The sequence below is a fragment of the Ahaetulla prasina genome, chromosome 2 (genome assembly GCF_028640845.1).
Source record: "Ahaetulla prasina isolate Xishuangbanna chromosome 2, ASM2864084v1, whole genome shotgun sequence".
Lineage (NCBI taxonomy): Eukaryota > Metazoa > Chordata > Lepidosauria > Squamata > Colubridae > Ahaetulla > Ahaetulla prasina.
Window position 1 is genome coordinate 267,983,399 of NC_080540.1, and position 12,027 is coordinate 267,995,425.

A 12,027-nucleotide genomic window follows, 5' to 3' on the forward strand; every position below is an offset into this window, starting at 1 on the left:
ATTTTTAAAATTAGGAATTCTACCCATTTTTAAATTCATAGGTATTATTTTGATGACATGGTTAATTGTATAAAAACAATTTCCCCATCTCAAATTAATTTTTTTCTGCTATATTGTCTAACTTTTGGTGCACATGCAATGAAAATCCAGAAGTCTGCATTATGAATATTTTTATTTTAAAGATTTTATAAGTTGCTCATCTATTAAAATGTGACTGTAAGACAACAGTATGGCATTATGGGAACTTAATTATCAGCATAGTGAACTGCCAACAAACTGGGATTGCCACACAAAATGGAGGACCGTAATCTGTCTTAATTATTAATATTATCAGGATAATTAAATTCTAATGTTAATTTTCATGTTCATGTTATATTCAGTGATAAACAGCTAAGAATCCAGCTTTTGTCCAGTTAGTATTCGAAGCTATCGTATAATATGCTTACATTAACATTTCATGTGGAGCTTGAAAACAGTTCCTGAGTGTCTTTCCTAAATTCCTCCTTTAGTGATAAATCCAGATTATATCTAGATGGCAATGATGGGATATATTAAATTCTTTACTCTGGGATTCCGTAGCACAGATTTAGTAGTCCTAAAGTTGTTTGCTAACTTTTCTACCTAACAATATATTAAGAGCTGAGAACATGAGTGATCCAATTAATGACATTTTACTTTTGTCTGCAGTACTGTATCTTTGTGTAAAAGAAATAAAACACCCAGGCCAGCAAGATACAGACTCCCAAAGCCTAAACCAAATCTTAACAGTGGCTTGGTATCTACCAGGAATGTTTCTCAAAAACCTCTGAATCTAGGTTCAGATATGAAGGAATGTAAAGAAATCCAAAACGGTAGGTTTTTGAAGTTTATACCATAGAAAATTTTGAAATAAAATCTTATTGTTTGTGCAGCTTGCATATTTATAGCTATCAGCACAATTGAGAGAGGGTGTTATTTTTTTAAATCTATGGGCTAGGTGTAGTTCATTAATTTTTGTATTGTTGAAATATTTGGACATTTGTTTCTTGATTGGTACCTGTAGTAGATTAATGACGAAGTCTAAGTGGCTTATAAAATTTCAGATCAGTCTATACTTTAAGTAACAGTCATATCTCACAACTAAGCAAAATGTATTTTTGTCCATCTCATCTATGTATTTTGTTCATCACTTCTAATACAAAATGTATTTTTGTCCACCTTATCTAAATAGTAATAGCTTACAAGTTTTTCCTGTGTATTCTAATATCTAAAGTAACAGATGACAAAATGTCAGAAAAACCTAGAGAAGAGCAGAAAGTTGAAATGAATCTCGAAATGGATGAGCAGCTTGCTAAAATCAGCACTATGGGACAGTATGATGTACATTCTGTAAGTGCTGGCCCCATCATGCAGGAAAATAATATGGAAAGGTAGACATCCCACTAAAGTTGTATTTTTATTATTTCTCAAGTGTTTAGGGTGATGTTTCATAATACGTAGTAAATTGTTTTGTAAAACATAGACGTCTGCATGGTGAAGTTCTTAAAAATTACTGGGAATATAGTTATAAATGATGTTTTGCGTTTTCTAAAAAAAGCAGTCTTCAGTCTTAATATTTAAATATAAATGCTCTTAATTTATTTCAAATAAGTTTAGATACATAAGAGTAATGAAGTGTCTTCTTAAGAGAATTGGAATTCATTTCTCTTTATAAAGCACCATGTTCCTTACTATCAACATTTCTTAAATTGTGTGGTGTCATTGTTTATACATAATGATTGTAAACCACATGCCATTAATTTTAAGTTGGTATGGTATAAAAATGTTCTGGAACAATTTATTGATAAACAGCATCTAGATTAAAACTATTTTCATTTTTTTTTTTGCAAAAGTGGAAACCCAATACAAGAGATTTGTGAAATTTCATCTGAGTTAACATCTCCAAAATGCTCTCAAGAAGCAACAACTTGTTTATCTGAACCACCAGATAATCTCAACATACAGAGTAATATTCACACTTTTGGGTCCGCTGAACACCAGTTTTCTACAGCTGAAGTTTCACAAGTAAGAAGTGTTAATTAACCAAAATAGCTACATTTTGGAATGTAGTATAAAAGGAAAACTGTTGCTAAATAACTGCATATAAGTTTACAACATTCATCATATTTAACTGTATTCTAGTTAAATTCACCATAGTATATTCTGGTTAATCCTGTTGAGAGTTGTATGTGTGTTTGTATAAATTGGATAGGTTGCTAATATTAAATTGTGAATTGTACACTTTTATTGCTTTTTCTTTTTATGCTTCCTTTCCAGTAAACTATGCCTTTTTAGTAAGCATTACTTTAGCATTGATTTAAGATTGTAGTTACATTCACTTTGAAAGGACTTGTCACTGTTCTTCCAAAAAGGTTTGACTTTCCATTAATGAACAAAGTGTTAGTGGAAAAAAGACATTTGGGTTTAGATGAAGCTACTGTAATTATTAATTACTGTAATAAATGAAGGTGGCTCAGGGGCTAGGATGTTGAGCTTGTTGATCGAAAGGTCGGCAGCTCAGCGGTTCTAATCCCTAGTGCTGCCGTGTAACGGGGTGAGCTCTCATTACTTGTCCTAGCTTCTGCCAACCTAGCAGTTTTGAAAGCACGTAAAAATGCAAGTAGAAAAAATAGGGACCACCTCTGGCGTTGAGTCATGCCGGCCATGTGACCACGGAGACATCTTCGGACAGCGCTGGCTCTTCGCCTTTGAAACGGTGATGAGCACCGCCCCCTAGAGTTGGCAGACGACTAGCACGTATGTGCGAGGGGAACCTTTACCTTACTGTAATTACAATTGTTGAAGGAATATTGTTTTTAAATTATTGCATATTATTTTTCTGAGAAACTACTATGCTATAGTTGTTTCTAAATACTGTAAATGAAAGGCAAATATGCTGTATTCCATTCTTGATTAATAATATTATATGTATTTTCATTTACAAATGATTTAAATTGTGTTTGTTCATAGTTTTATTTATTAGGGGCTTTACTCTGCTTTCTTTCCTTTGAATTCCTGGCACAAGAAGAACTTTATGTGATTTCTGACAGCATATGCAATTGCTTTAGAGCTATAATTCTGGGAACTAGAATTATTTGACAAGCTGGATATATTCATTGTGATATTTTTATTCTTAGACTGAAGGAAACAAGAATGCCATCATTTCAGCAATGACAGAGATGAGTACAGGTATGATTAATATTTATTTTTTTTATCTGAACACAACCTTTATTTATAATTTAATTTTTCTTAGAGGACATTTTTGGGATTTAAAATAAAGTATTCTTGCATTTATCCTATTTGCATATTTCCTTTATACTACCATTATCTGATGGAAGGGGGAAAGAATAATTATTGAGAAGAAGGAGTAAAGTGAGACTTAAGTACAAGAAATAGAGTAATGAGAATGATCAGGGGACTTGAATGGCAAGAGAGAAAAAAGAGCAGAGGGACAGAGAATGTTTTAAGCAGGTTAATATCTCTAGGAGTGGTAAGCATATTTGCTTACCAGAATAAGTTGGGTTATCTGGCTAAGCATGCCTACTTTTCCTTACAGCAAAAGAAATGCAAACACATGGTGATATAGAAGTAAATAATAAGTATATAAGAAAAATTGAATGTTTATGTTCTCAAGGGTTTACCTTTTCTGTTGTTTTTATTGATACTCTTAATAGTAAGAGGTGACATTACAGATTTCGTAGATGCAGAGGAAGAGCCAGAGTTCATTTTAACACTGGTGGAAATCTCACCTGATTCTGTGGAATGTAATAGTATCCCTGCTACGCTTTCACATGGTTCTGGGGAATTGCTTCCTCCACCGATACTTTTCACCTCAGAAAACATGGACTCATTAGAACTGACAAGAGATGAAAGGTAAATGTTAAATATTAATGTAATATTTAGCACTCAGGTGCTAACTTTTGGAACTTCAGACTAGAGACTGGATTTTGAGCTGAAAACTTCTCTTGATATTGCCTGCCTGGCCTAAAATTCTACTTATTTCTTGGAGAGTAACAATCCTTGGTTTTCTTGTCCTGTCAAGTGACTTTTGATCATGGTATCCTTCTCAGGGAGTGGGCAGCACTGTGTTATGCTGATTTCCCTTTTCTCAGAGGCTGGTTGCAGTCGGTGTTTCTATTTATCCAATCTGGCCCAGCATGCTTTGGGTTCTGTTGGCTAAAGAATGCTAATTGTCAGGGTCTAGAAGACATGCTTTTTTGCTCCAAACACCTGTACTATGAAATATTCTCCCTCCAGTGATTAGGATGACCCTGAGTCTGCTGGCCTGCCACAAGATACTAAAGACTTGACTCTGTGCCCTGGCCTGGGGCCCTAAGGGTGGAAGGGTCCCATCTCCTGATTGTGTTAACAGCCATTAACAGTGATATAGCTGCTGTATATATATATTTATATATATATATTTATTTCTGAAGAGAATTTGTTTTTAATTTATTTTAAGATTGGTTGCCACCCAGAGTCACTTGTGGAAATGGGCAGCCATGTAAATGGAATAAATAAATAAGAAAGTCCATATTTCAAGGTCAACTCAATAAAGAGTTCTTTGTTTGCATGAGAGCACCTTAACCTTGGGAAACAAACATGAAACATTTTTTAGTTTAACATGTTGCCAAGCCCAAGGCCTGATTCCAATTTAATCTTGGTAGATACTTTTCTGGGGACAAACTAAAAATAGAAAGGAGACTGCCTCTAAGCCATAGGCACGTGTTAAATTTAATATTCTTTCTCTTGAAAAGAGATGTAACAATGTACAGATAGTTCTTGACTTACAACCACAATTGAGCCCAACATTTTCATTGCTAAGCAAGATAGTTGTTAAATGAATCACTTCAGTTGTCAAGTCAGTAACATGGTTGTTAAATGAATCTGTCTTCCCCATTAATTTTGTTTCTCAGAAGGTCTCAAAATGTGAGCATATGACCATGGGATACTGTAGCCATCATAAATACATACTAATTGCCAAGCGTCTTAATTTTGATCACATGACCACAGGGATGCTGCAAGGGTTGTATGGGAAATGGCCATAAGCTACTTTTTTTCAGCACTGTTGTAACTTCAAACAGTCACTAAATGTAGTCAAGAACTACCTGTATTTCAGTATATTCTGCATCAGCATTTTTTTTTTTAAATTTACATTTATATCCCGCCCTTCTCTGAAGACTCAGGGCTGCTTACATTGTGTAAGGCAATAGTCTCATCCTATTTGTATATTTATATACAAAGTCAACTTACTGCCCCCCCACAACAATCTAGGTCCTCATTTTACCTACCTTATAAAGGATGGAAGGCTGAGTCAACCTTGGGCCTGGTGGGACTCGAGCCTGCAGTAATTGCAGGCAGCTGTGTTTAATAAAAGGCTTCTTACAGCCTGAGCCACACCGTCTTTCAAACTTGATAACTTTTAAGATATCTGAGCTTCAACTCCCAGAATTCTCCAGGCAATATACTAGTTGGAAATTCTGGGAATTAAAAGTTCACACATCCTAAAAGTTGCCAAGTTTGAAAACCAGCATTCAGAATAAATGAGTACATACATGTTTAAAAGTGAAATTTTGGGAAAGAACTGGCTTGTGTGACTTTTGAAAATATTGGGGGATATTCTTTGTAGAAATGAGTGCAGAATTACATACTTCTATTTGTGGCCATGTAAGCTTGAGGCATGCAAGTTAGCAAAATACATTAGAACTATAAATTATTAATTAGAAAAAAAATGTTTATTTGGAAAATTTATATGGCTGCCTACTTGCTCACAGCAACTCTAACGGCTTACAAACAGCAAAAACACAGTATTGAAAATAAAATAAAAAATGACCCCACCTACTCCTTATAAATATATTAAAGATTTACTGCAAAAAATATTAAAATAACTTTCTAGGGGAATAGCACCTGTGGGAAGCAGGGCTCACGACCATCAATGTGCTTGTAGTTACTTCTCTTGATCCCTGCCTAGTTTCCTATCTTTAAGAGGTTTTTTTTTTAGATTCTTTTCAATCAATAATAACCTGCAGTACTGAAAAATGCCAGTATTTACAGTCTTTATTTCTAAGAATTCTAAGAATGCATTTCTGTGCATGTGGTATGCATAGATATTCTTGGGAAATGGATATCTGCAGTTTCATGCTTTGTTTGAGAGAGGCCCTACTAGCCTACTGTATAAAATGAAAAAGATATTGTAGAGGCCATTCTGCGAGTGTAAGAGTGTAGCAGGAAGCAGCCTTGCTAGTTTAGTTCTGCATAACTAAATGGTCATTTTATTATCATACCTGCTATAGCAGCAATTTTGTGAAAGCATCCGTAAGACGGTAACAACATTTGACCTCCAAAGATTGTTTATTGCTATAAGCTCATAAGCTCATAACAAAGCAATTTCTTTGTTCATATGTTCTTCTAAAACATATGAAGAACGGTTGCAGGAACTGGGTATGTCTAGTTTAATGAAAAGAAGGACTAGGGGAGACATGATGACAGTGTTCCAATATCTCAGGGGCTGCCACAAAGAAGAGGGAGTCAAGCTATTCTCCAAAGCACTTGAAGGCAGGACAAGAAGCAATGGCTGGAAACTAATCAAGGAGAGAAGCAACTTAGAACTAAGGAGAAAATTTCCTGACAGTTAGAACAATCAATAAGTGGAACAACTTGCCTGCAGAAGTTGTGAATGCTCCAACACTGGAAATTTTTAAGAAAATGTTGGATAGCCATTTGTCTGAAATGGTGTAGGGTTTCCTGCCTGGGCAGAGGGGTTGGATTAGAAGACCTCCAAGGTCCCTTCCAACTCTGTTATTATTATGTTATTATTATTATGTTAATTCAAACACAGCCATAACTTACAATAAAATTACATTGGTTCAGTGAAATTACTTCTGAGGTTAATATTTTATTAAGGCTTTGAATGTAAAGGAAGCTTTAAATCCCAATAATATCTGAGATTCACACACACATGTATATATCCATACAGTGTTGGATCCATTCAAGCTTCAGTTGAAGAAAGTGCTGCTTCTGTCACGGACCCTACAGAGAGAGAATTGCATCCATCTTCATCAGAACAATTAGTAGATTTGGGTTTGAACTCTTGGAAGAATTGGAAAAGGTCTTCAGTATCTATAGAAGGAAGTAGTGTTTCTGAGAAGATAAGCCATACTGTTCCTATAGAAGACCACCTGGAAAGCTCTGATAAGGTTAGATTCAAGGATTCACAAAATATTTATTTCAGAATCCATTATCTGATAGTTACCACTGGATCCAGAAAATTGTGGATACCACGAGAAAAGTATAGCAAGATCCTGTTCTAGTCTTTCATTCTATTGATAACTACAGATACTCTATGGAGATTCTCAGTCACCCAGGTCACTGCTGTCCCAAAGGTGCTTTTTCAAGAGACAACTGGACTTTCTTTGTTTTTCCTTGAATACTTTTCGCTTCTCATCCAAGAAGCTTCTTGGAACTGGTGGATTCTGCTGAAGGGGTGGGCCAGCTCTTGTCCCCACTTTGATTTCATTAGGCAGCTTAAACTCCAAACCATCATTTCACAAACTGAAGCATATTAAAATACCTTATTGTATTGTGCTTTTTAATCATGTGCTTAAAAGAAATTATTTACCAAAATTCAAATTTTTTTTAATGCAGGGGACCTCTCTTAAATTACAGTATTTATCAAGAAAAGACGCTGGTAGGTGAAGTTCCTTTTGTTTTCGCATGCAGGATCATGACACATATGCACGTTTATATAAGCAATTGCTTATATCAATCATATTATATATAGATGTGATGGAGCTCATTCAAAGAACAGGACCTTTTGAAACACACCCTTTTATTCCATCCCTTTCAGAGCAGTTTTAACTTAGCACAGATTTGTGGGGATGGTGTTTGGAAAATGTATGAAAAGCCACCTTTGGAATCACAGAACTAGTGGGACTTGGGGCATTGATGAATGCTAATGATTACATTGTTTGAAAAATATCTATATATGAACAAAAGAGACATAGCTTGCTTGCAAATAGTAAAATGAAGTTAATTTGCAAGAGTTCCAAATTAGTCTCCATTTCTTTGTGTGTGTGTATATGTGTGTGTAAAAATAAGAAAATGGAGACTACTTAGGGATCTCTTGCAAATTAATTTTACTTTACTATTTGCAAGTAAGCCATTTCTCTTTTATATTACATCAGAAAAATGTAATTTTTCAATAATGTCACTTACAGAGCTACAAGTGGAAGAAAAAGAGCATCCTCAGTCTTCTCTGAATGTGGGGACTGCATTGCTTGGTGAAACAGATAGTGAGGTTGAACTCATGTCAAGAATGCCTGGTGCAGGAAAAACAGAAACAAACAAAGAACAAAGACTCTGTGTAGCTTACAGTTCTGAACAATCAGACCAAGTTAGAAATACAGAAGCCCTTCCAAAAACTTCATTACCCAGGTATGATTCAAGCATCATTTTTACTTTGTTATATTTATTTCCTGATCCTATAAACTTTTATTTAATATTTGTAATGAAGGAAGAAATCTAGAACCATTAAATTACAACTGCTCAGCCTAAATTAACCACTGTTTTATTTAAAGGAACAATCTTGTATCAATTATAAAATGTCCTATTTTGGCAACCAAATTTATTAATTAAAACTTTCACTAAGATGTTTGCTTCCTTACTGTTGCTCCATCAAAGCAATAATACTGCATACATTCATTTACTTATACATAAGTAAATGAATGTTTTAATGTTTTAACATTTAACATTTAATGTTTTAACAATGTTTTAATGTTTTAATGTTTTAACATTCTATAATTCAGGGTTTTATTTTAAATGTTTTAATTCGGCCATTTGTATAATAAGTTTTTTAATTATGGTTTTATGTGTATATTGCTGTTGTTTTTTATTATGGCTGTAAACCGTCCTGAGTCCTTCGGGAGAAGGGCGGTATAAAAATTTAATAAATAAATAAATAAATAAATTTATCTATGTTGCTAAAGAACCTCTAAATTTGCTATATCTCTACTAATGAGCATAAATAGCACAATAATTCCAGACCTTTGGAAAATAAAATTATTTATTAAACAATCTATTTCAGGGAATTTCAAATCAATAATCAAATTCAGGGGATTTCTGGGACTACTTTTATAATTTTATTAATTCACTACGTTTTGTTACATTAATTTTAATTGTTTTTAATACATCATATCAAAGATCGCTGGGATTTCTACCTTTAATCTGTAAAATTAATACTGATGAAGAGGTAGCTGCTAAAGAAAACAACAAACCTCCCCAGAAAACCTGTACGTTGATTTCTGAAAATATCGCCGAATGTCCAGCTTCAACTTCCAAAGACGACAACACAGAGATTCAGGAATACAGTTCACTACCAACAACCATGCTGTCACCTTCAAAATATGAGAGTGGAGGCTGTTCTTCTGTTCAGGTATAGATGAATATCTTTATAACAAACATGATCTGTTAATGGTACCAGAAAGTTGGGAACCAGTTCTTGCCAATTTTCTCATTCTACTGTATCGTAATTATCTGCATCAGATTCTTCAGAAGACTTTAGAGAGAATGGTTTCAGCCCTCAGGGAAATATTTCACTGGTGACCAGAAAGATACTTCTGGATTCAGATCTTTGATTAATTTTATAAGATAGATATTGCAGGATGATTTGTATAGAAAATCATATTGTAAAACTTAAACAAAATTCCCTGTACCTCTGCATGACTAATTCAAACACCCTGCATATGGTGCTTTTACATAATTATTAAACAGGCATCAGATTGTAAAATGTTTATTCTTTTTTAGGTTTTACCTGAGGAAGAGGGTTCTGTTAAGGAGCAAGAAAAAGAAGAGCCGATAAGGATTTCAGAATATTTCTTTAGTGATATTTTTATGGAGGTGGATGATTCAGAATAACCATGAAGATTATGGGATGCTTGGTTTCTAATAATCCTAGAAGCAATGTAATATCTTAATTAAACAAATGATTTAAGTTTAATATATTAATATTAATATATTAAGAGGAAACTTGCTGAATGAGAAAAATATTTTCTTTTATTCTGAGCAGTCTGATATTTTTGAAACATTGATGAAAATGTATGTTAAATGTTAAGATGTACATGATCAGAAAAGCTGTGTTTTTGTTTGAATTATGTTACATTTTTCTAAACATGCATATTTAGATAGGTTTAGAAATGCAATGAGGAATAGCAGAATGATCATATGCCACTTCAATACAATATTTATGTAAATAATATTTGCTTCTTTTTATGAAGTAAATCTTTATGGAAAGGAGAATATTATCTCTAATATAAACAAATTCTGGACATTTCAACGTAATAAGTACGTTGTAGGTTACGAAAACTGAAGTCAACTTATTTTTATGTATTTTTATAATGAATATATGTGAATTGTTTCAAAAATAATGTTTAATGACTTTAAATGTACAGACATAAATGTGAAAAAATATTTAAGTTGAATGTACAGAAAGATAATTATTCTGTGTTAATTCTGTTCATCCTGAAATTTTATTTAGTGCTAAAGTGCTAAATTTATGAAGCGATGAGCTGTCATTTTAAAACTCAATTATACCTCTGAAGAGAATTAAAATCAAATGTATTAGAGAGTAAGAGTTGCCCCAACATCAGAAATACAATTCTTTTCTGCTTTATATAATTTATTTTTTTGTTTTGTTTTTCTTATTGCTCTGAGTTTAATAACTCAAGCTATAAACATATTCCATTTCTCATTGGGTTTTTTTCTTTTTGATCTGTAGTATGATTCGGACTGAAAAAAGGAACCCTATAAAACAATTTTTAAATTAGCTATTGGATCTTAAATTCTAGTTGTCTTTTTCACTGCAATTAGTGATTGGAGAAAATTTTTTCTCTATATATTTCTTAATCTATGCAATATCTATGAAAATAATTGTCTGCATTTACCATTGTTCATGTATACCATTTTGAATAATTAAGAAGCTATTTCTATTTCCTAGATTTATATTGTGCAAATATTACTGTAGGCAGACATTACATTATTACTGGATTTCATATGAAAGGTATTAGCATTTTTAAAAATTCAGACAGACAATTGGTTGGATCCAGACTTTTAAAAAAATTACAGTAGATTCATTTGTCATGACTAAAGATCAATTTATTTCAGTGCCTCTTCTCTAAAGATATCCAAGTCAGTATTCTAGTTATTAGTAACAAACTCAGTACTCTACGAGACGTAACAATTCTATATTGACTGATCTGAATTTTGGTTTCCTATTTTAATTTTACAGTGTTGCAAGGAAATTATATAAAACAAGAATCTTACTTATTTATATCAAATTTATATATATATCAAATATTCAGTGGTAACAATTAACCCAAATAGTTCCACCATAGAGCAGCGTGGGTTCATATTAATACATGGAAGAATATATCCTCAAAAATCCACCATAATCTGCTGTAATAATTTTAAATTTCAATGAAAAAAGTGTAGCACAAAAATCTTATTAAAGAAACCAAGCTATAAGGTGCCTTACGTTTCCTTGCTAAGAGGAAAGGACAAGAAGATCCTGTTAATTTTTATTAATAGTATAGTATGTTTTCTTGACAATGTTTGCAAAATTATTTAAAATATACAGGTTCCTTTATAGCAAAATCAATATATTTACTGATGACAAAGACAAATAACTTTGGTTAATTGGCAGAATATCTCCTTTTAAATTAATCTGCAAAAAGGGTTCCTTTTGTGAAAAGTTTGATACATATTTTCAGTGGTATGTAATGTTCATGTGAAAGCTTTCTGTTTCAAAGAAAGCAGGCATATTATATATGTAAATTATGTGAATAAATTTTTATATGAATTATATGTCAAAGTTTTTCTTTAATAGTTGATGGAAGTAGAAAATTCAACAAAACTAATTATATATATTTCATTGTTAAACTATTCCATTTTTAAACATTTAATTTACTTATCAGTGAGAAACAGATTGAAAATTAAATATTTAAACTATTACATACTGTA

The 12,027-nt window shown here is 32.8% G+C and overlaps 1 protein-coding gene and 1 long non-coding RNA gene across 2 annotated transcripts in view; one reads left to right on the forward strand and one right to left on the reverse strand.

The window, feature by feature from the left end:
• The window catches only part of BDP1 (B double prime 1, subunit of RNA polymerase III transcription initiation factor IIIB), a 79,305-nt gene extending 67,438 nt beyond the window's left edge, over window positions 1–11,867 (forward strand). The window contains exons 32-41 of the mRNA XM_058168917.1: window positions 688–851; window positions 1,253–1,409; window positions 1,872–2,043; window positions 3,156–3,207; window positions 3,693–3,891; window positions 6,992–7,211; window positions 7,660–7,702; window positions 8,232–8,448; window positions 9,214–9,445; window positions 9,817–11,867. Of these exons, the coding sequence (XP_058024900.1) occupies window positions 688–851; window positions 1,253–1,409; window positions 1,872–2,043; window positions 3,156–3,207; window positions 3,693–3,891; window positions 6,992–7,211; window positions 7,660–7,702; window positions 8,232–8,448; window positions 9,214–9,445; window positions 9,817–9,927 (1,567 nt within the window). The 3' untranslated portion in view covers window positions 9,928–11,867. The remainder of the gene's footprint in view (window positions 1–687; window positions 852–1,252; window positions 1,410–1,871; window positions 2,044–3,155; window positions 3,208–3,692; window positions 3,892–6,991; window positions 7,212–7,659; window positions 7,703–8,231; window positions 8,449–9,213; window positions 9,446–9,816) is intronic.
• LOC131191113 (uncharacterized) overlaps window positions 1–12,027 on the reverse strand; it is a 43,577-nt gene that overhangs the window by 29,023 nt on the left and 2,527 nt on the right. The window lies entirely within an intron of this gene.